The 24,393-nt window shown below is 44.1% G+C and overlaps 1 protein-coding gene across 1 annotated transcript in view; it reads left to right on the forward strand.

The window, feature by feature from the left end:
- KLHL4 (kelch like family member 4) overlaps window positions 1-24,393 on the forward strand; it is an 804,052-nt gene that overhangs the window by 630,559 nt on the left and 149,100 nt on the right. Inside the window, exon 7 of the mRNA XM_078688422.1 lies at window positions 17,351-17,575. Coding sequence (XP_078544548.1) covers window positions 17,351-17,575 — 225 coding nt within the window. The remainder of the gene's footprint in view (window positions 1-17,350; window positions 17,576-24,393) is intronic.

A 24,393-nucleotide genomic window follows, 5' to 3' on the forward strand; every position in this document is an offset into this window, starting at 1 on the left:
GCCCCCACTTTTTTCCTCGTAGAAGAATTTGCTCAACATTCCTGAATGTTGATGAATTATTGGAGGGGGATCCCGCACGGAATTTGCAGCGTAATAGATGTTCATTTAAAAAAATACATAGGTTTCTCTTTTCAAGTGAGGGTGGGTTTATAGAGCTAGAGGACTGCAGACTGAACACTGGATTTATCACACCTTATTTTTTATTCCTCTCTCTTCCTCGAGGTTATCTCAGTTAGTGTTTTAGTGAATCCTCACTGCTCCGTTTTATTTAGAGTCATTCTCGCACCCACGTGTAACAAAGTAAAATGGTTTACTTTGGAGTAAGTATGTCATTGTCTACACTATAGGAAATATTGTTGATTTTGCCACTATGTACTAAAGTATAAAAGTAAAAGTGTTGGAGGTATATCATTAGAATTGTAGAGGTCAAGGGGGAATATTTCCTATAGTGTTGTTTTGCTTCTCCTCTCTTTCCCTGACCATTGTAGTAAACATAGAGGGGGTCCCATTCTTATGTTAATAGTATGTCATTGTCTGCCTTAATGATGAGCACTTCCTCTTGGCTCAGAGATTTCAATCTTCCCTTTAGTCTGGTGAATGATAAGACATGTTGTATCACTTCACTAACACCCATTGTGTCATTTTAAGCAATATGTCTCTATTTTTATAGGATACATTGTTTAGGTGCAGTCCATATGGAATAAATGTTTACTTTGAATAAATGCTTAAGCAGGATTGCCTTGATTGTACTTCATTTGGTGGCGCTGCCACTCTCAGGGATTTTGCGCTAAAAGGGACAAATAAAGCCCAGCTTTGTTCATCCCGCCCAGTGAGTTATTTCTCCACACAAATGGGAAAAATGTTGCCCATTTGTGCGGTAAATAGCCCAATCTGGCAACGCTGATGGGAGAATGGCCCCAAAGAATACGAGGGCTGTGAAGACTCTCAGCGGAATGGCTCGCAGTTTAGGAGAGGGCAAGTGGGTTCTTGCCTAGGGTTTCCTTAGTGATGTTTCAGCGAGTTTCAAGCTGGAGCTACTTGCACAGGGGACCTCGACAACAATGAAAATGGCAGCCAAAGGCAAGGCAAGCAACAAGGCAGATGCACTCTCTGCCTCTGTAGCTGGTACTGTCTGGGCTAAACTAATCACTTAGGACCTTCTAAAGAAAACTGTGTGGGAAAAGAGGCAAGCAACAGATCAATCCCACCACTCGGGCACCCCAGCAGTTTCAAACGAGGGACTGGAGTCTGTTTCTAAAATTCTGATTAACTAGACAAACGAAGTGAGAGAAGGTGGTCTGGAACAGGTGGTTCAGGCTATCTGTTACTAGGTCATCAATGGCTAGAGAAATGGAGAAGTTACAGACTGGAGACTTTGCTCAACCCCTGTAATTGCTTTGGAGGAGCCCCCTCTTACTACCAGTATTGGACCAGGTAGTCTCAGGGTGCAGTGCGGAGGATCTCAAAGACATGCTCTGTGATTGCTGAGAAAATATTGACGTTGGAGGGTGGGCAGAAGCTATAGAAACAGTACTCGATCTGGTAAGGGAACATTGTGTTTTGCATAAGGTACAACTGGTGGATACTCAGTGGAATCTAGAAGAATTTGAGATTCAGCAACACCACAATAATCTAAGGATTTTAGAAATAGTGGAGGGTGTGGTGGGTAGCGATTTAAGGATATTTGTGGTCAAGTTGCTCGGAGTGCCTTTCCAACTTGAAGGTTGGAACTTGGACCATGAAATTCAGAGGGATCGCCGATTCCCACCTAAATGAGGTGAATGGACCAGGGTAGTTGCCTCCCAATCTGAAACCTTGGGCCATCTTGGCTTTTTTGGTAATTTCCTTTTCAGAAGGGGATGTTCAAAAAGTGCATCTGATCTCTAAACGCTGTATAGATGGGCACTCTTTTTTGTGAGAACAGACTTCTGTCACACAACAGTCGACACGCGCTAGAGGTTGAGGCAAATGATAAAGCTGTTCATGGATAAGAAAGCACAAGCCTATTTTATTAACCCTGCAGGGTTTAAGATAATCTTTAATAGAAAGATTTGTTTATTTTCATCAGAGATTAAGGCAAAAGATTACCTTGAGAGTATGTGCTGAGTAGTATGATACGAATGCTAGGGGGGCATGCTAAAGGGAGATAATTTGGATCATGAAATGAGTTTTGTAATACTTGACTTATGGGTGGTTTTCTTTTGCTTTTTTTCTTCACTATTTCTTCAAAGAATTGCTTTGCTATGGGAGGAAGAAGGACCCAGGCACACAGAGCAGCATAGGTCTATCCACTTTATGTTGAAGGATGGGGTGGAGGAGTTGGAAAAAGAGCGGAGATGGGAAAGTGTTGTGAACGGCAATAGGGGAACCAGGGTGGAACGGGGGTGCATGAAAAAGGAGAGGAAAACAAAGAGTTTGAATGCTAAGAGGATGAGTATCATCCAATTGAAATTGCCCAAAGTATTGCTCTAAGGAAGGAAGACGACTGGAGGAAGAATGAGGGGGTATCCCAAGTCAAGCATTTGGCATTATGCAGTATAATCAGAGCCTATTTATATCAGGTATGGGTAATCAGCCACACTGTGATGACACTGTTACAAATCTGAATGCCCCAATCAAGGAAACTGCATATATGTACAGGTATTTACTGGTCTACATGACTGGTCTAAAATGGTTAAGGTGGCCTAGGGGCTGAGAACTGTGGGTGCAGACATTATTTGCCTACAAGAGACACATATAAAGGGGGCAGAGAGGGATCTGCTGGAGACTCTCAGAGATACTCTCCTGATATGGACTATGCATGGAACCTGTTGGACTTGGGCCTTTTTTGGCAGGTTCACCCCTAGACTTTTTGCCTTTAGCCTCTGACATGGTGGTAGTGATTTTAGGCCTCTGCGCTCTTTAGCACTGTGGCCCAGGGTAAAGTGTGTGCGCGCTCTGAGTGCGTGTGGTGAGATGGGCCTGCCCTCCCATAGGAATGCATGGGGGTTATGTGTGTCCATGGTAGTTCCTGATATGAGGAGAGTGCAGGGTCAAGTTTAGTATGTGCGTACTCGTGAGAATAAATGCTGCGCAATAGTGTGCGCAGATTTATTGTGGTTAGTTTAGAAATGCCACTTTGGCATTTCTGTGTGCTGTGAGATGTGAATTGCCTGTCTGGCTTGTGAGTGACAGGAATGGCTGGTGTGGTTGGCTCCAGGAGCCAGGATGTGTCTGCCCGGTGGTGAATAGGGAGATCTGCATGTAGATGGGAGGGAGGAGTTGCACCTGGGACCTGAATAGGGCGGTGCCTTCCCTCCACAGTGCTGGCTCCACCTCCTGTGGTGCGTCTGATGTCCCTGGCCTGTCTTGTCAAAGGGAGAGAGGAGCTGGGCCAAACAAAGTGCTCTGAACCAGTTGTATCTAGTTCCCCCCTTGCCTGCACCTTTGAGACAAAGGATTTGGTGGTTTAAGAAGGGTCTGTGACCCCATGTAAAATGTTCTTGTTCTGGACTTGAATCTACCAGGGGCGTGCTGCTGCTGGGGCTCAGGGGAAGGCTTGCCTCCCTGGGCCCTGCCCTGCCCCTGGATGCCTGGAGGACTTCTCTTTGGACCCTTTTGCCTGGCCTGGGATGGCTGGAAGACTTTTCCTCGCTAGGAGCTGTTTTGCTCCATCTCTTTGCCCCAGGACTTCCTATGCTCTTTTGCGCCTTGGGAGCGCTGTGCTTAGTTCCCTTGTGGCCCTTTAAGAGGGAAATACCCAGCATAGGGATTCCCCCGTGACACCGGCAATGCGGGTGCCCTCCCCGCCTATTTTAGGAATTTAGTGCGCAGGTGCCCACCCTGCGTCTTTGTTTTTATTTAATGCTTAATACGGGTGCCCACCTCACGTATTTTAGTCCAATACGGGTCCCCACCCCGCCTCTACATTTATTTTTAATCTTGAGGGAGCCTACCCCTCATTTGCACGCAGGAAAAAATCACTGCCCCGACACCGAAGAGCCGCTGACGTCATTCCGGCACCGCGCTGGGATTGGCCCCAGCCGTCAGGGACTCCCACAGCGTCACCGGCATGCAGCGAGGGGATTGGCCCATCCTTTAGGGCTTCCCCACACTCTGAGGTGGAAGCGGAAGAGACCGGCAGAACGCTCTGACGCGGGGCTCCCATGTTGGAGAGCCGTGGAAGGAGGGAAGCCCCGCAGGCCTGCACCAAGCACGCGGAGGAGCCCCCGCCAGAGAAGTGCAGCCCGGTAAGTAACAGTGGCTGATTGGGGGGGCTCCATTAGAAGCAATTGGTAGTGCCTGAATGAGGCACCGTGTTAGCCCAGTCTAGAGCAGCCCCGCCTGCCAGAGGGCCGCTCCAACGAGTGTCCTCCCAAGTATCTTAGAGCATGCGTGGCTCCCATGGGGGCATATTTGTTTTCAAAGTCTAGATGGCTCCAGCACTAGCCTACGCATTTTAACAGCACCAGCCTACGCATTTTAACAGCAACAGGTGCATCTTTATTTACAGCACCAGTGCGCTCCACAGTGCTTGAGGGCCAGGTCCTGCTCTCTTTGGGGCCATGATTATTTCAGGAGCCAGTGTGCTCCAGGGGACATGTTTATTTTTAAAGCCTAGATGGCTCCAACATTTTGCACATTTGTTTAAAAGGCCTCTGAGAGCCCATGCCGCATTTCTACTTCCCAGCTGCCCAGCAAGTAGTGGGCAGCTGCACCATTTAGGTCTTTCTTTTTAGGGGACATGTTTTTGAACCCAGGAGTAAGACGCACTCCTTTGCCCTACCTTTGCCTGCACAGCTGCGCAGCACTTAGTGCCAGCTGCTAGGTTTAGGCCTTCATTGAAGATTCCCAGCTGCCCAGCAAGTAGTGGGCAGCTGCAACGTTTAGGTTTGCGCCAAGTGCACACCCTTGACTGTCGCTGCATTGGCAGTGCGCCCTGACTGTGGAGAGAAGGCATTTGAGCCCCTTAGAGATGGCCAGTTGGCCCTGGGGACTATTAGATTTATAGGGCGCCAAGCCCTAGTGTGCTTTTTACAGGCGATAGGAAAAGTAATGTTTATAGTAGGTTTTATGCACCTTGATTTATGCTTATAGATGTGATTTTATGCTTATTTCGTTTTACCTACTGCCTTATGTTTTATTTGATTCTCTACTGTGGTCTAGGTATGATTTACTCCCCACTGCAGGTTATGGTCTTAAGTTTATTTCCTAATGCAAGTCATGTTTAGGAGACTGTGGTCTACTATGTTTAGACTTATGAGGTTGGCGCAGAATAGAGTTCTCGCCTTATGTGATACTCTGCTTGTTGTGATTTATGTTACAGGTGGACGTTGAGTTTAGTGCCTGCCAGGGATTACTGGCTGTGTTCTAAGTTCATAATATATTCTTTTTTCTACTATTCTTTACCAAGTGCTAATTCTGACAGTGGCCCACGTGGCTCTGTCATGTGTATATAATCCCCTGTAAATATTGCCCGTGCCAGTTGGCACAGTGTATATTGTGTGATTACCATCTAATGCGTTTTATGATAATACAAAGGCTACTTTTATATATAACTTTGTGTGGAGTTCCTTTTGTGGTGTGTCTAGTATGTTGTCACTGTGTGTATTGTGCAAATGCTTTACACATCGCCACCAGGATAAGCCTAACTACTCGTGCCAAACTACCAAGGGGTGAGCAGGGGTTATCTTTGGCATGTAACTCCTTTTCCCTGACGAGAGTGGTGGTCTCTGCCTGGTTTTGGCGCAAGCCTTAGCCAACCAGAGATCTCCATTTCTAACAGAACCACTGTAGGGCAATGGCAATTCTTACTTGTAGGATGATGACATCTCTGACAAGGTTGGTGGGCACTGGTTGAATGTCAGGTTGGTGGGATATGTTTCACTATTAGTTTCATATATTGTTCTTATCTAGACGAACCAGCTCTTATGGAATATTTGGATGTGAAGCTGGTTTGTGGTCTTCTTCTTTCATATTGTGCGGGAATCTTAACATTTATATAGACTTTGCTCAAAATCTACCACTGCCTGAGATGTATGTGGGTCAGAAATGTAGGGCTTACAGAGCAGTTGAGCAGTCTATGAGGGATCATGGACTCATTGATGTTTGGGATAAATTAAGGGCATGTGACCCAGGCCATATCTTTTTTTCATATCCCCACAAGAAATCCACGTTGTTTGTGAGGGATGTATGCATTGGGACACATCCCAAGATATTTTTAGATCACAAGCCTCTGATAATATAATGTCAGGGAGTGGCTGCATTTTGGGAGTCTCAAACCTTGACTTTCGATAAGGGGCTGCTCTTTAATTCAGAATATATTTTACATATAAAGGGATGGCTGATAGTATTTATGGAAGGTAACATAGGAAGTGCATTAGTAGGTGTATTTTGGGACTCATTAAAAGCTGGTAGAAGGGGGGGGCCCTTAGTGTTAGCCTTTACGTTCAGAGGGCACAGGCTGACAAAGAGAGGGAACTGTATAAGGAACTAGGGATCTCGAAGCTCTGCATGTCAAAGTGCTAGCAGAAGGGAGGAAGACCAGGGGATTCTCCAAAAGATTGAGGTGGACAAAGCTAGCATGAATTGATTGCTTTTATATTAAGAAAATAGCAGAGAAGTATCAAGCCCAAATGGTGGAAGGAGGTACACGACTGTATCAGTGCCATAGCTGACAAGGATGGACACTTGGCCAGAACTCTGAAGCTATGCTTAGAGTTTTAAAGAGTATCATGACACACTTTAGCAGGAAGATCAGTTTCCCACCTTACTGGATGCTGAGTAGTATTTGGGTACATTGAAAAAAGGGGTTTCAGATGTAGAGGAGCAGGCAGCTCCAGGTGCCCCAATTACTCCAGAGGAAGTCATTCTGCTCTTTAGCAACCAGTGAGGTGGCAGGACCAGAAAGATACTGCTGGAATTGGCTGTGGATATTGGTATTATCTTCCTTGAAGCCCAGTGGGGGCTTTCAGTCTCTGCCTCGTGAACAGCCACTAACATTGTGATATTCATGAAAAAGGGGAAGCACCCACTGAATCCAGGCTCATAAAGGCCTATCTAATTGATTAATAGTGACTCATCTCCTATCAGCCTGGCAGATCCTTTCGCTCTGGAGAGAAATCCCTCCTTCTCACCCCCTGCTTTAGGAAGTGCCATGCTGGTGGTACAGTTTTTTTCTATCTTACTCCCTTCTATTAGAATCTCCTACCCGTGAACCTTCGAGAGTGCATGGGTCTCTTCCTTTTTAGGAAACACCTCAAAGCTAAAATCTTCTGAAATGTAATCCACTGTCTGGTTTTCCTCTGCCTTAAGCGTTAAAATACTCCTTAGTATGTTATTCTGGCTCTTCATAAATCATTCATTCATTCATTATAAGATATTCGCTGCTCGGCAGGGTAATAGCCAAAACGCTTTTTCCTTGGCACCACAGGTTCATTCTGGGCTGAGGGACTACCGGCCACGTTAGGCGAGCAATAACATTGTTGATGTGGCAAGGGTATAAGAGACTCCTATGGCTACGATTCTGCTTGACACCAAGAAAGATTTTGATCAGGTAACATGCTACTATCTATGAGGGGTACTCAAGAGAAAGGGGATAGGCTCCAAATTCATTACACCTATTCAGACATTATATTACAAACCCACTGCAAGATTGCAAATAATTGGACACAAATGAGAGAAGATTTGGATCACAAGAGGGACAAGGCAGGTATGCCCATGCTCACCCCTCTGATTCGCTCTCTATATTTACCTTTGCTTTGCAAGGTAGAGGAGAATGTTTTAATAAGCGTGGTTTTGTAAACTCATTTAATACTAAGATTTTGACATATGCCAGCAATATTGCATTAGTAATTCCTGATCCTGTTGGGGCAATAAGTAAGGTAGAATTAGGGGTGGAAACATTTAATAAAATAGCTAGCTACCACCTGAATAAGAGTAAGACCCAAATAACAGGAAATAAAGGAATCCACATGGAAGCCAAATGCTGTGTTTGCAAGGTAGAGGAGAATGTTTTAATAAGCGTGGTTTTGTAAACTCATTTAATACTAAGATTTTGACATATGCCAGCAATATTGCATTAGTAATTCCTGATCCTGTTGGGGCAATAAGTAAGGTAGAATTAGGGGTGGAAACATTTAATAAAATAGCTAGCTACCACCTGAATAAGAGTAAGACCCAAATAACAGGAAATAAAGGAATCCACATGGAAGCCAAATGCTGTGTTGACAGCACATCATATCTGGGAGTGATTTTAGAGGCCAGAGTGGGAAATATAGTGGAATGAAGTATCACTCCAATGTTGGCAAAAAGCAGGAGAGATCTCATGCTTATTAATAGTTTGCACTTAACATTCATGGCCGGCACAATGTAATTAAAATGTTGGTACTGCCAAATGTCCTATATTTTTTAGGGCATTACCTCTGGAACTAGAACAGCCCTGGTATAAAAAATTGGAGACCATCTGCAATAATTTTATAAAGGAGTACAAAAGGGCGAGGAGAGATTACAGATAGTTAATGCTTCCTATGGATAAAGGTGGTTGGGAGGTGCCTAACTTAAATTTTTAGTACTGGCTAGCTATACTACTGTATATGGTGGTTCTAATCACCAGGTGGCAAAGTGAGGATCTGGGGCCCAAGGGATTACTGTCTATGAGTTGATATTGGGGGTGTGGCAAAAGCTTGCTTTTTAAGGACTATATAACCAAGTTATTTAAAAAAAAGTTAAATTTAAAGTATTCAAGACTGCATACAAAATTTGGGTACAACGTAAGCAGAAGTTGGGTACAGGGCTGTACAACTATTATCCTACTACCTGGCGATAATCAAACTTCCCAACCCTATTTCTTGATAAGAGTTGTCTCATCTTCAAAGAGACTATATGATGGGGCTGGGGGAATGGCTTCCATACATTCAATTAGGACATGCATTGTGCAAACACATAAGGAAAGGGTAGACACTAACTGAGGCTGCACCATTAGGGGACAGGATATTGACAGAGCAGATACGCGCAAAGACTATATCCATCTTCTATAAAAGATAATCAACAGTGCCCCGGACCCCATGAGTATTTCAAGGCAGGCATGGGAACGGGACATTGGCTCTTTAGATCTTTAGATGATGAGCAATGGGTAGAAGTGCTCCAGGGCCCAAGGGAGGTGGCGATTCGGGCCAAATTCGGACTCATACAACTTAAGGTGCTACACAGAATGTACTACTCTAGGTCAGTGTTATACAGAATGGGGAGGTAGAAAAGCGCAAATTGTCATGGGGCTGTTGGTTAGAGGTTTCCTTCTATCATTTCATTTGGGAGTGCCTGAGCATTCAGAAATTTGGGATAAAGACTGCTAGGGCAATGTCGACAGTAGTGGGCGTAGAAGTCCCATTAGAGCCCAAATGGTTCCTCCTAATAAGAGAGGCAAATGATGACTGGCCACGACATGTAAAGCAGTGGCTGGTGTTGGTGGCTGTGGTAGCTAACTGTAATGTGGCAAGGAAATGAGGGGCGATGTCCACCCCAACACTGAAGGAATGGGAAAATGATCTGGACTGGTGAATTAACAATTTATAAAAGTAGAGGTTGCCCCAAAAAAGGGGAAACAATATGGACAGCAAGGCAGACATATCGAGTATTTTAGGGGTATACAGGTTATCAATGTGTTCATTATTAACCTGAACTTTGAGTTGCTAGTAGAGATAGATATATGTCAACCTTTAAAAAAGGGATCGATGAAGCAATATAAATGCTCTTTGTATGTACAGCAATAATGTGTATTAATGAAAAGAGTATTAAAAAAAGGGGTTGTCTCATCTTGAAGCAATCAGGGGTGGTCAGATTGGGGATCTATTCAATCTAGAACAAATGTATTTGTAGGAGGAACTGCAAATGAAATTTGAATTGACTAAATGGAGATTTTTTAAGTATTTACAAATTAGGGATTTTGTTTTGAAAATAGACAGGGACACATTGATACTAGCGCAGGTTCTATGCATGGATATACTGGGTCATTCCAGGGGAGGAAAGGTCAGGCTTCTTTATAAGCTTTAATTGATTTATTGCCAGGCGATCTTGGAAAGCAAGTAGAAAACTGGGTTAGAAGATTAGCGGTCAAAAAATACATTTTCAGAAATCGCTGTAGGTAGGCAAGATTGTATTATTTTCAGAATGTTTATAGAGCCAACCTTATAAAAACATTATTTAATCTTACACACCAACTAACATATCTAGTTAGGGGAAAAGGTCTGATGCTAGATGCCCTCATTTTGGCAACAATGAAGCAGATTTAGCACATATATTTTGTAATTGTGCAAAGTTAGAGGCCTTAAGTAAGGAATCCGTAGGTATCCGAGGTCTGTACTTAATATACAGGTCTTGATTACTCCTCAGCTGATGTTGTTTGGAATTGATGAGCGATTTGCTAAGGACAGGGGGAAATCAATTATACTTTATCTTTGTGATTATGGCAGTGGTTGGTATAAGTATTGCCATGGCTTGGGTCAACCCAGATCCTCCCAGCCAGATTGCTGCACATGTATCATGGAGAGCAATTTATATCTATGCAAGGGTCGCAACAAGAGAAAGAGGGGGACCCTGATCTGGGCACCAGTGCCTAAATAGATTGATAGAATGGATTCAAGTGAGTTGAGTATTTAGTCTGGAGAACAGGGCCGTACTGGCCAAGCGGGCACCGGGCAATCCCCCGTTGGGCCGCACGGTTGGGGGACGATTTTGGTCCCCTGGGGGACGTTTTTGTTACAGGGCCGTTTTGGCTGCAAAATCGGCCCTGTAACAAAATCGGCCGAAAACCGGCCCTGGCAAAGAGCTCGGCGGCACCCTCAACCTCCCTGAGGGGGGGTGGGGTGCTGGCCGAGCACTTTGCCAGGGCCGGTTGTGGTTCCCAGTCCTGCCCTGCTGGAGAAGCATTAAATGGAACAAGTATAAATATAGAAAACTGGACACACTATAATGTATTCATTCATCAATTAACCAATCATTTGGGCAATTCGATTAAGTGAGCTGTGTTTATTCATTTTGGATAGGTATTAATAAGTATTAATATGTAATTATGTACTGCAAATGCTACCTCTGTATTCATTTATGAATTTTACTTGGATTGAAGCTCCTCTAATAAAATCAACTAAAAAAATAAAGGAAGGAGAACGAGCAGGTGTACCCTGCCCATAGCAGAGGGGCGCCTTTAGTTGCACCACAGGCATGACAGGTAAGACGTCATCTAAGAGTGCTGAAGCACGTGGTGGGGCTTTTAAAAACCTCGGCCACACTGCGGTCAACATCTCTGGAAGCCCTGGACCTGCGGTAGGAGCCTCTTCATAAGAAAACACTCACCCACCCACACCTGGACCTTAAGGCAGAAATCTGAGCAGAAGAGAATGATTGTACCCCAGAAATTGGACAGATTGGCTGACACTGACTCCTTGAATGGGAGTGATCTTCTTGTGCAAGGGACTGGCTGGAGGGAAGACTGATCTGCTGATGGTCCTGGACTTTGCATCCCTACACTGGATTACCTGGAGTGGTTTATGAATGGGGGCTTCGCTTGGAGTAGAGGGTGCACACACAAATGGACAAAGATTTGGGTGAAATGGAACGAGAGTAGAGGGATGCTCTGTTTGCCAGTACAAAATACCTGCCTACCAGAGAACACAGCAGTGAGAACACACTAATGCTGTGGTGAATCCTTGTGATTGGAGGAGGGGGCTTGTTGTTAAAATAAGAAGCTACATTTGTTTATATATCATAGGTTGTGAAGTGAATGTCCTGCAATGTATACAACATGTCATTTGTAAAAATTCAATGCTGTTCCGAACAGCGGACCCCAAACTACATTTGGCCCATGGCCCCCAAATTCTTTAAGATGTCCCTGTCTGACCTATTCAAAACTTTTTTACTCAGTTGCCGTATATAAAAAAGAGAGAAAAAACATCCCCAGTAACGGATGCCTATCAAATTGAAGCTGACGAAACAACCCACAAAATGTTCCCCAAATCATATAGTAGTGTGGACCAGGAGCATGATCTTATTTGCTCATGTACCAGGGTGTGTTCTGAAATGTTCACTCTTGGTCAGAACTAGGATTTTGATCATGTGTGAAGCTCTCTGATATGACAAACATATGTAAAACGCAAGGCAGCCACTTGCGCCATCTTGCTTTACTCCTGATTAACTAAGCCCCAAAGGACCACGCAAGGTGGCTTTGTGTGCATTGGTAAGCCTGACTTAAGGATTGTGTTGCCCTTGTGTCACCATGCATGATGCAAGACAATTCAATTCTTTCATAAATCTGGGCCTTTATATCCAGGGTAAAAACAGAGGAATTCATAGGTGTAGTAAAAAACCTTGAGGTATGCCAAACATTTTATAGCTGTCAGTGCTCCACATTTCAACTCATTAAAGAAAATTGTATGCCGACCAATAGTAACATAATTATTGTAGCCTTATATCATTCTTCATATTATTCAAATACAGTTTTTTTAAAAATAAGTATCTTTGATATTTTGCTAATCATTAAAATAAATTGAAGTAATGGGAGACGTTAACTTGTGGCATGGAAATCCCAACAAACACCTTGCCAAAAGGGTCTTTGAAATAATGGATAGTAATGGCTTTCCCAATAAATCAACAGAAGCAAACATTTATTAGGAGTGCACAATAAATGTTGTTTACCTTCCCAATTTCAGATTGCAGCATCTTGTTAGTTACTTTAATTCCATGTGTGGGTCTCATCACTATATGAAGGCATTCATACTCACACAGTCAGCTCTATTAATACAATAAAACAAAAATATTGACAATAATCATTCAGCGCAAAGACTGGACAGTAATTACAAAAATGTTGACAAACTGCAATTTCACAAAGTCTAGTATGCTAAACTGATATACCAATAGTGAGAAAGTTGATCTTTTTGCTTGGTCACCCCCATTTTTTGTTGACGGACAGTTTTTGTTTAGTCTGTTTACTGGGACACTGCTAACAAGGCCCCAGTGTATGTGCTCTGACCACTAAAACATGTTGAGATTAATTAAAAAGTCATATTTAACATACCTCAATAGTTGTATCTCCTTCCACAAGCCCGCCAGACAATTCCAATCAGACAGACTCATACAATCACATATCACATAGAGCAGAACCAGACCCAGCAGGAGGTTTTTCTTGCACATTGCTCCAAAAGCATTGAACAACCTGGTGTTACACATCAGAGCCTCCTCCTCAATTCTTGACTTCCACAAGAAGCTGAAGACCTGGGTCATCAATTATACATTCCAGCTAGGTAAGGGTATGCCACACCTTCTCAGTGTCTGCATACTCAACCAGGTGATAGGAAATGCTACAAACCCACATAACATGTAACATAACGTAACATAACATAATATGAAACCAAATAACATAACCATTTGTGCTGTGCCCAGTAATGTAATTTACTACAAAGCAGCCTCCCCTGTCACAAGCAGATGTTAAATGACACCTGGACAGGCCCCTTTTTTTGTCCTCCCAGTTAGTGTTTTGGAGTGAGCAGAGTGTGGGTGGCCTAATGTATAGTTTCCTTATGTCTACAGGCATTAGCTAACAATGCTATATGTGGGGGGGGGGTTGTTTTTGAGAGTGATTGATATTATTACGTGAAAACTAGACCAGCAGATTTCCACACATTTTAAGATGCAGCCATTTTTTTCAAGTGACATACAGAAAATTGTATCTAGCTACAATCAAAGGTGGGTACTGGGAATAACGTGGACTTTTTTTCACCAAGGGCTTCTTGCTGACATAAAATAAACAATACAAATGAAACTTGAGCTTTCGATGAAATCACTGAGAATCCTAAGGAGAAAAACATCTCCTTTATTCACAGGTATATATTTTTTATTTTAGTTAATGTAAGGCCCCTCTATTTCATCTTTGACTGCTGTCATCAGCTGTGCTAGAGTAACAGAGTTATGAAAAACCCCTGCATAACCTGGCCCTATCTGCATCTGTTTTTAACCTAGTATCCTGCCAATCATGCCCCCTACCCTCTGCCCAGCTCTTCCCTCCACAATCCAAATTGTAAAATATTTATCTGGCATCATGGCACTCTAAAACACCATCCTCAGCAATGACCTCTCCTCCCAATTATTCAAAAGGCACATGTGTTGCCAGAAGCACCATACTCCCCAACCTCTGCATTTACCCTCCACTCCAATCTAGTGGCCTTCCACCTAACCACATCACCCTTTCTTCCAGTCCCGTCCCAACCCTGTCCAAATACCAAAGAACAAAAAGTTTGGCCTTCTGTCACCCACCCCTAAAACACTGTACATGTATCCTCCCGTCTGCTTTAATTGTGAAATAATTAGTAACAGTGCACCACCCACTCTTCAATCAACCCCCTCGCACACCCTAATATATAAAAATAATACCTGGTCTCCTGCCACACTACCCAACCACCCTTTGTGTCTTTCCTCCACTCTCCACACAAACTGTACTCTTTGCTCTCCATTGGAGCAGAGAACTCGGACTACATGGAGAGGCTTTCTTGGATCCCTAGCAGTGTGGCCAGCAATTACTTTATGATGCAAAAACAGTAGGTAACATTTATTTCCCACTGTACCTATCTCACAGCTCTGAATTACCAGATTTAAAAAGAGGTATTCATTCTAATTACTCTTTCGGCATAATAAAATGCATTGTCAACAAATTACTAGCATTAGTATTGCTGTCTGATTTCAAACATAAGATTCTGCCTCTGTTCTACATACACCCCTTTCAACTGCAACATGCTATTTTGAAACATAAAAGAATGGGAGGCTAGGGAATCAAACTTTCTAGAAGACTGATAATTGTGTTATCCATATCTTAAAACTAATACAATACTCTGCAATGCTTTAAAAGATTGTAGAATGTCAACTTGAAGTTCCATGAATCAGATGTGTTAGACCTGTCAGCTTAATGGTGGTCTTCCCCCAATCGTTTTGTATGCTTGCCTCTAATTTTTCTGGATGTTTGCTTCTGTTGGCCTTAGGACCTAGTGCGCTTTACCACTGCTAATCAGTGCTAATGTGCTTGTGCTCACTCTCCTAAACATAGTTTGATTGGCATATACCTAATTGGCATATTTATTTTACCTGTAAGTCCTGTGTAGAGTGGTATGCCATATACACAGGATCTGTTTGTTAATTGCTATCCGTGGGCCTGCAGCACTTATTGTGCCACCCAACTAAGTAGCACTCTAAAGCTTGTCCAAGTCCTGTCATTGCAGCCTGAATGCAGTGTCTCACTGCCAAGTCGATCTGACATTTAAGACCCCCTGCCAATCTTTAAACTCTCCTTTTATTACCTATAAGTAACCCCTAAGGTTGGCCCTAGGTAGCCCATAGGGCATGGTGCTATTCAATTGAATAGGGGGCATGCACTTTTAAGTTTACATGTCCTGGTAATGAAAAACTCTCACATTTTGTTTTTCACTACCATGAGGCCTATCCCTTCCCATAAAATAACATTGGTGAATCCTTATACATTTAAAAAGCAATAATTCTGAATTAAGAGGAAGTAGATATGTCCTGTTTGGCACCTACAGAATTGTAATGATAAACCCTCTTTAATGGTAAAGATGGATTTTTAATTTCAACTTTTAAAATACCACTTTTAGAAAGTTGGCATTTTCCTGCCCCTAGCCCTTTATGCCTGCACCCTGTCCCGAGTCACATGACTGGGTGTAGCTGACAGACTTTGAGAATTCCTCCCAGACAGTCACATAATAGTAGGATTAGCAATGCCTCAATGGGCCATAACAGACAGGATGGAGAGGTGGAGCTGTGCACTGCCCCACTTGCACCTGAATAGGCTTTGTTCTGTCTCCTCTCAATAGGCTTAATGATCCTATATTGTCACTGCAGCCAGTTTGGTGCCTTGGCAGGGAAGGCAGGGAATTCCATGCATGTCAAAGAACCGTTTTCCAGCTTCTTGAAGCAGGGCACCAGGATAAAAAAATAGGACCTTCAGAACCACTCCTCAGTTCACTTCTGGATCTGCAGAATGATTCTCAGAGGACTGCCTGCTGCTGTGACTAACCTGCTGTGCACTCTGTCAGACTACAGCTGTGACTGGAAGGACTGGTTTGCTGCCTGGAGCCTACCTTGAACCCTCAGACCCTTAGACGCCAGCCCTGCGGTTAAGTCCTCCATCTTCTCCTGCAACCAGGGTTGCCAGAAGTGTTGTGAAGGGCTGGTTTGATGACCTATTCACAGCCACAGGGACATAACAGGCTCTCACCATTGTGAACATGCACTTTAACCCAGCCTGAGTCCTGAACTCCAAAGAGATTTCCATCCACTCCTGGACTTTTCGTTGTGGTGCTGAAGGTACCCAGATGGCCATTTTCCAAAACTGAGGAATTTGACAAACTTAGCACAAAAGATGATCTCAGAACCAGGAGGAGACCAGGAACAACCCTCTCGCCTATCCAACAGAGGTACATCATCTGTCACTACTTTCTTCTTTGCAGCAGCAAATCCATTTCAGTGGTCCTTCATCAAAGGGGCATCCAACCTTGTGTACCTGTCTACGTTTGCAGCATTCTGCTTCGCTCCACGCTGGTGATTTTCACTTCCATCTCTACAGCTAAGTCCTACGGTAAAAATCTTTGTAGTGGCTTAGCTCCCCAACCATCTGATGACAACTCTCCCTCCTCAGATACTCCTGCAGCATTGCACCGCTGAACTTCTACCTTCTCAGACATTTTACTTCCAAACTTTTTTAAGTACGAAGGTTAGGGCTGACAGGGTCTAATCCACTTCTTGTATCCAAACCACGGTTCATCGCGGTTGGCCTTAACATTCAAATTTGACCGAGTCTCATGTGACCAGATGACCGTGGTTGGCGCTATAATCTTTTATGTGCTAGATTTTATTTAAAACTTTAAAAATCATAACTATGTTTCTACTGATTGTGTTTTTGTTGTTTTGGTATTAAATAATTTATTAAAATGTATTCTATTTTTCTAAACTCATTTGGGATTTTTTGTGTGTTTTCAGTTAATTACTGTTTGTGTGCTGCATAAATACTTTACACATAGCCTCTAAGTTAACCCTGACTGCTTTTTGTGCCAAGCTACCCAGGGTGAAGCACAGCTTAATATAGTGCGTTTTGTGGTTCTCTTGCTCGGAATAGGGCTCACACTCCAGCAACCAACAACCCAATTCCTTCATTCTCATTTCTCTTAATAGTCACTGGGATCCTCACTGACTTGCAATTTCCCAACAATATATTCCAAAGCGTAGTTTATCCAATATATTATGTAACTGTGTATTAATATGCCACTTTATCTTGCCTTCATGGGCATGCACATTTTAACTATATGTGTGATTTTTGTAGGTGCTACCACAATTGAAAAATATGATCTCAGGACAAACAGCTGGATACAAATAAGTACCATGAATGGCAGACGTCTACAGTTTGGAGTGGCAGTTATTGACAATAAGCTCTATGTCGTAGGGGGACGGGACGGCTTGAAAACCTCTAATACGGTGGAATGTTTCAATCCGATCACTAAAGTGTGGTCGATAATGCCACCAATGTCAACCCACAGGCATGGCTTGGGTAAGTGGTATTTTACAAAGTATATTATTCCCAATATGTTTACAATCAATTCCCAGTGGTACAGAGTTAAATATTACAAATTATTTCTCATACAGATGCAGTTGAAAAGATTAAATTTGATTTCTTTTTTTACTTTTTAATCACTCTTATATTAGTGCTTCATAAACGGATCCAGTCAAACAGTTCCCAGTGAGTAATATGGTAACAATAAATGCTCTAGTACATAGTCACTGCAAATGATTAAATTCCTTGTTTGGCACGCAAATTTGGGACTTTTTCCAGGCTGAAAATTAAAGAAGATAATAATTACTGTTAATGATTTCATAGTATTTGGTTTATAGTATCTGTTTTAGAGGTAACATTCAATATAGATTTGAACTGCACCCTTATAAGAACACTGCACACGTGAAAAATCCATTAGAGTGGTGTACCTTATATTTGATCCTAGGTCTAAAATTTGTGGTTGGTGAATGCTGAAAGAAAAAAAAGAGAAAGATTAAGATAAAATACGAGTCTATAGTATTCTTGAGTGTTGATGAATTACTGCTTGATTTAGTGGAAAGTATTAACATGGACTGGCATGAGGCTGTGTAACAAAAACGGCTGCCGGGGCCCAACACCGGCCCCCACCCTTGCGGCGCACCGGGGGATAGCCCGGTGCCTGCAACGGCCAGTTCGGCCCTGTGAATGTGGTGTTACCTTGAAAATGCCAATAGCATTAACCACTGGCGCGCTCCCGTAACAATGATGAACTTGGAGATTCTTATTAAGGTTTGATTAATTCGTTTACATATATGGCTCTGCAAAAGAGAGTAAAGTCAATAAGATTGCTATTAATATTAATACAAGTATAAACTTATAATTGTTTGTATTTAAAAGCTATTAATTCAAACTGTTTAGGCACTTGGAAATTTAAGATTATATATTTACTCAGTGCAAACTGGGAAAATAACAAAGGACTACGAATAAATATAAGTTTACATGAGCTAGCTGAGGATCATAAATATACTTGCTAGTTTCAGTTTCATTTTAACACAAGTAACAGCAAAAAGTTTCTTAACCTCTAACCTCTAAATTTATCCTTATGATGATTCAATCTGGCTTAGGCAAGCTAACTGATATAAAACCTGCTTAGTATAAACAGGAACAAAAAGCACAGGTTTGCCAATAAGTACAGTGTAAAGTAAGTGGAAAGTATCTCATTTAAGCCAGGCTGGCTATAGGGCTGGTGTGGTCTCTGTGCGCCATGAGGATGCGCTAATGATGTTATCTTCGGAAGCCATTTTTAAATCTAGCGGCGTGTCTGAGATCACTGTGTGAATGTGTAGTCCTACGTTAGAACCAAAGACAACAGCAGATTCACCCATACACCAAACCCAAACTGAACAGTACCCACGCACGTCTGAGCACCTGTGGCACATGCTCATCATTAACTGCAGGTCCCTCACAAAACATAAATCAGAAATCTTTATCTTTCTTGAAGAAAATCAGCCAGAATATCATTTTCTAATGGGAAAATGGCCCAAATATGATTGTCTGCCTGTCATTGCAGTAGCACTACTCTCTGGATATTCCATCACAAGAAGCAACGTAGTTGATAAGATTGGGGGTGTTTGCAGTAAAATCCGTCATAATTTCAGGCTGTGAAAGTCTTATTTTTTATCAAACTTTCACACACCTATACATTCTTGGGCTTGCTTGTTTATCACTCTTCAGGGCCTGCCACCGACTTTCTGCGACATTTTAGCTTCATATAGTCTACAGACAGCAACTTTTACGTTACTAGGGAATCTGAGCATGAACATTGAAGATAAAGCTTGTGTTTATGCGGCAAACTCTATTCAGGATCTATCGGTAATACAGCTTTCTCGATTGATCACCTATCCCACGCAGAACAAGGATCATCTGTTTGATTCAATCTTCACCAATATTCCAAACATGATAGTGAAAAAACCCCTCTCTGTCCGTTGGCCAGAATATTTTATCATTTGTTTTTCCATTCCAAAAGCAGTAAGTAAAGAACCCATAGTATCGCAAATAAGGATCACCCGGTAGTGGTCCAAACTGGACACAACAAGCTGGGAAATGGCCTTGCACAACTCAGTACCGGTACTATCAGGAGATGTCTCCTCATTGTACTTAGTATTCAAGGAATGGATAAACATTGCCTTAGATGAACCATTGCTTCTAAGATCCAGTAAGAAACCCTGGCCATGGGCATAAGCCCGGTGGTTATTGTCAGATCTAATGAAATTAAAGAAAGAATGTAAAAGTGAAACGAAGTAGAGGGTAAACTATGATGACACCTGTTAAACTTATCTACAAAAAAGCCTGAAAAAATATCTGCACGCCTTCTGGAAAGCCTGGATGGATAACTTTGCGGAAACGATTAGTAACTCCTCCAAATCCTCAACGGAGCTTTATACTATTGTAAATTCCTTCTTAAAACTTGACTCTTCAGGATAAGGGCCTCCCTCATCAGAGGCCCACTGTGAGCTATCCTCAAACCATTTCCTTGGAAAAGAAAAGCTTATCCCGATGCTCTGGTAGGGACATCAGATCATAATAACAAGTCCTAAGCAAAGACCATAGCAGACAGAACTAAAAGTGAGCATTCTACCTTTCCACAGTTCGGAAAATATTACATTTTGTCCATAGCAAAAATGGTTGACTTAACTGGCTCCCCTAGGCATTCTGCTGATAGGGATGCATGTCTCTGTTTCAGCCCTCACCAACATATACAACTCCTCTTTATATAGCTGCAGTGCACCAGATACGTGGAAGTATGCCTTTATAAGACCTCTACTAAAAAAAGCGCTGTTGGACCCTGAGCTGGTCAAAAAGTAGTCGTCTATTTCTTTTCTCCCAGGTGTTAGTAAAGTCCTAGAAATGGATAGAAATGGCCACCTCTCTGAGTTTCTGGAATTCAACAACTTACTTTCTGTCAGCAATTGAGTTTTTTGGTTAGTTAGGGTATGCACCTAAGCCAGGCAGACCCCACCACTCTGGTCAGGGTAATGAAGTTACACACCCAAGATAACCCCTGCTCAACCCTTTGGTAGCTTGGCAGATCTGTCAGCCTTATTCCAGAGTAATATATAAAGCATTTGTGCAAAACACACACACACACACACACACACACATCAGTGACACACTAGGCAGACCAAAAAAAGAGACTCCAGACAAGGTTATATAAAAATATCTCATATAATGTATATAAAACACATAGGGCCAGATGTACGATGCACAAAATGTACAACTGTGCAATTCACAATGGGGTCTCAAATTGCGAGGCTCATGAATATTAATGAGCCTGTCGCAATTTGCAAGCCCATTGGGAATGACAGGTCCTCCCAGGGATGGTGGCCTGCTTGGCTTATCAGACCACTATGTCTGGGATTGCTTTTAAATAAAGCAGCTTTTTTTTTTTAAATGCAGCCCGTTTTCCTTAAAGGAAAACGGGAAGCATTTTTAAAAAAAATTGAATGCTTTTGTTTCATTATTTAAGGGCAGGCAGTGCTACCTGAGACCACTGCCTGCCCTTAAAAAATATTTTTAGAGCCAGTCACAAAGGGGAAGGGGTCCCTACACGCATATAATGGGAAGTGTGTTAAATTCTCACGGGGAATCAGGGGCCTCCATCAAGGTTCCATTTGTCCCAACAACCACGCAGCAGTGCCCCAGGTATATGCACACAAAGGGGGGAAGGTATACAATGCCTACACCTGCAGGGAGACCTCACTAGGTCCCCTGCCTGTGAAACAATGGAGTGTGGCTGCCCTTGAACATGTGGAGCTGCTGAAGCTACTTGCGGCTTCTCCCCAATGGCAGGCGCTGAGGTGTGTTTGATGCCCTCCCGGGTCTCTCACACTGACGCCCAGATATATTGACCAAAAACAAAGGCAACCCGGTGCTGCTGCTTAGGGTCTCGCTGTCCCCAAGAGCAGCACTTGTGAAGGGTCTGTTTACATTGCCTGGCTGGTTCACGTGGGGAGGAAGACTCCCTCAGTTGCCGAGGCTACCTAGGATCTACTCTGCATGAATCTCTCGGACAAATTTAAGGCATCTTGCAGCCATATCCATGCACAGACCTCAGTCCTGAAAGGCAGAGAAGGGAGGGCATGGCATGACTTCCCTCACTGGGCCCCGCCCACCATATGACATGAGCAGAGGTACCTGGCTCTTCCTGGAGTCAGACCTCCCTCGTTGCTATGGTGTGTCTCTCCTGCCAGAGAGGTGTAGAATACCTCATGCCCCGCTCACTCAGGGCACTCCACATGCACTCAGGTAGGGGGACCAAGAACATTTCCAAAAGGAAGCGCTCACACTGTTATTAAACTATCCCCAAGCACAGCTCTCCTTAGACACTGAAAGTACCACCTGTAACTTCTCGTTCAAGATGAAAAATACAGCGCTCACCATGCACTTGTGGTTGTGCCACCTCAAGGAAAAGTGAAGCGCTCACCCTGAGCTTCCCTCTTTGAAAACAAGGGTATAAGGATAGTCCAGTCCTTTTCCTGCCTCAGGCAGAAGCAACCACTGCAGGCCATCCTACCCCACACAAGTCAGGGGCAGCGCTCCTCAAACAGCTTCTCTAGCTCACCTCCCGGGCAGGATAGGGTCCCACAAGGATCTTTTGTATGAAGTCTTTGAATTCCCTGAGACTTCCAACAGGAGGCAAGGACCCATAAGCCATTGGAGATTTCTTCCCAAGCAGGATACCCCAGCAGGGCAAAAAGAGTCAATCCTTTTCCTCCACCATAGACAGAGGGAGCAACTGCAGGCCAACCCACCCCTCATTCAGAAAAGGCAGTGCTCCTCACACAGTCCTTCTGCTCTTCTTCTTGGCAAGGTCCTCTTGTTCCAGAAAGTAATCTAAAGTCCTGTGGTTTTAGGTCCAATACTTTTACGCCATGTTGTCATTGTTCTTGTAAGAAATGGGATCTCTGGTTGGCTAAGGCTTGCTCCAAAGCCAGGCAGAGACCACCACTCTAGTCAGGGCAAGAGAGTTACACGCCAAGATAACCCCTGCTCACCCACTTGGTAGCTTGGCACGAGCAGTCAGGCTTATCCCGGAGGCAATTTGTAAAGCATTTGCGCAACACACACACACAGCAGCAACACACTAGGTACACCACAAAAAGGAACTCCACACAAGGTTATATATAAAAATAGCCTTTGTATTACCATAAACACATTTGATCATAATCACACAGATACACGGTACCAACTGGCACTGGGCGGTATTTACAGGAGATTATATACACATGACAGGGCCACGTGGGCCACTGTCAGAATCAGGACTTAGTAGAAATAGCACTTAGAATAACTGTAGCACCAAATAACAATTGTAGAACACAAACAGTAACCACTGGGAAAAGGTAGGTACACACTACGAAATTGTAATCACCTTAGGCATAGATCACGCAGGTAAACATAAACTCACTAGTATAAACTGTACAAGACAAAACAACCTCCTAAGCATAAAAACACAGTTAGAGGTCTCACAGGCATAAAGGCATTGCACATTACGCATCAATCACATTAGGCAATTGTCATCATAAACACAAATCACCAATCACCTTGCGCAAGACTCCCATTAGGCATAGATACAGTGCGCCCCAGGCGGGGGCACAACACTGGCAAATTGTCCCCAGGTCAACTGGCCTCTCAAAGGGCCCCAACGCCCTATGTCCAAAAGTCAGGGCTGGCTGCGCATGCAGCCAAAAGCAACAACGCAAAAGACCAGGCCTAAATGTGGCAGCTGCCCACTAATTGCTGGGCAGCTTTAGAGGCACAAATGTGAGTACTTGCCCTTCCTAGGCCAATTCGGTCCCTCTCAGAGACTCCTAAATTAATCTGTGCCAACCGTAGCCGCTACCCTCTATCAGGCGGGGCATCGCAGAAAATGACCTGAGCCCTGCCCTGGGGCTCTTGAACAATCACCCTGGTCCTCTTGGTGCAGCTGCCCTCTGCAAGCGGGGCCCCCAAAGATAGTGAAACTGGCAGGAGGGGGGCGGGCACCGGCAATGTGCCCCGATGCCCCCTGTACACAATGAACCCAGGGGCCCTACACACCGGGCTCTCCTCCTTCAACCGCGGCGGGGCAGGCGCTAGCAATGTGCCTCTGGCCCCCTCCACCTTAAATGTACAATGCCACCCAACTCACTGGGACCTGCAGGCAGAGACATCCTTCCCTTCTGCTCTGGTCTCCTCCCCCGGTCCCGCTCCTGGTGGCCAGGTTTCCTTACAGGCGGCGGGTGGGGCTATCTCACTCGTGAGAGCCTCGCTGGGGGATCCGGCGGCGTCTCCCTCCTTTACCCGGTCCTACTTCCTGGACCCCTCCAGGACAAGACGGCTTCCGTAGGCTTCTTCCGTTGCCGGGCAACTCCCGGTGCGAGCACCAATCACAGCGCTGCTCCCCTTTGACGGCAGAGGGGAGCCGGCGCGGTGCTCCTGGGACTCCCGGGCCGGCAGCGGTGCGTTAAGCAATGTTGGGGCAATATGGGGTAGGCTCCCGTTTCAGTATAAAGTGCCTGGCGGGGTGGGCATCCGCTAGGGGAAAAAAAATTAGCATAACGTTCCTGGCGGGGTGGGCACCCGCTAGGGGTTAAAACTCGGCAAAAAGTCCCTGGCGGGGTGGGCACCTGATGAGGATATCAAAATTGGCAAATATGCAGGATGGGCACCCGCGCCGAAATCGGCAATTATGCGGCAGGCAGTACGGTGTGGGCGCCTGCGCCGCAAACAAACACAATCAGGTGGGAAACTCCACGCCGGGGGTTCCCTTGTGCAGACGATCACAGCTCGGCGCTGCA

The sequence above is a fragment of the Lissotriton helveticus genome, chromosome 4_1, assembly GCF_964261635.1.
Source record: "Lissotriton helveticus chromosome 4_1, aLisHel1.1, whole genome shotgun sequence".
Taxonomy (NCBI): Eukaryota; Metazoa; Chordata; class Amphibia; order Caudata; family Salamandridae; genus Lissotriton; species Lissotriton helveticus.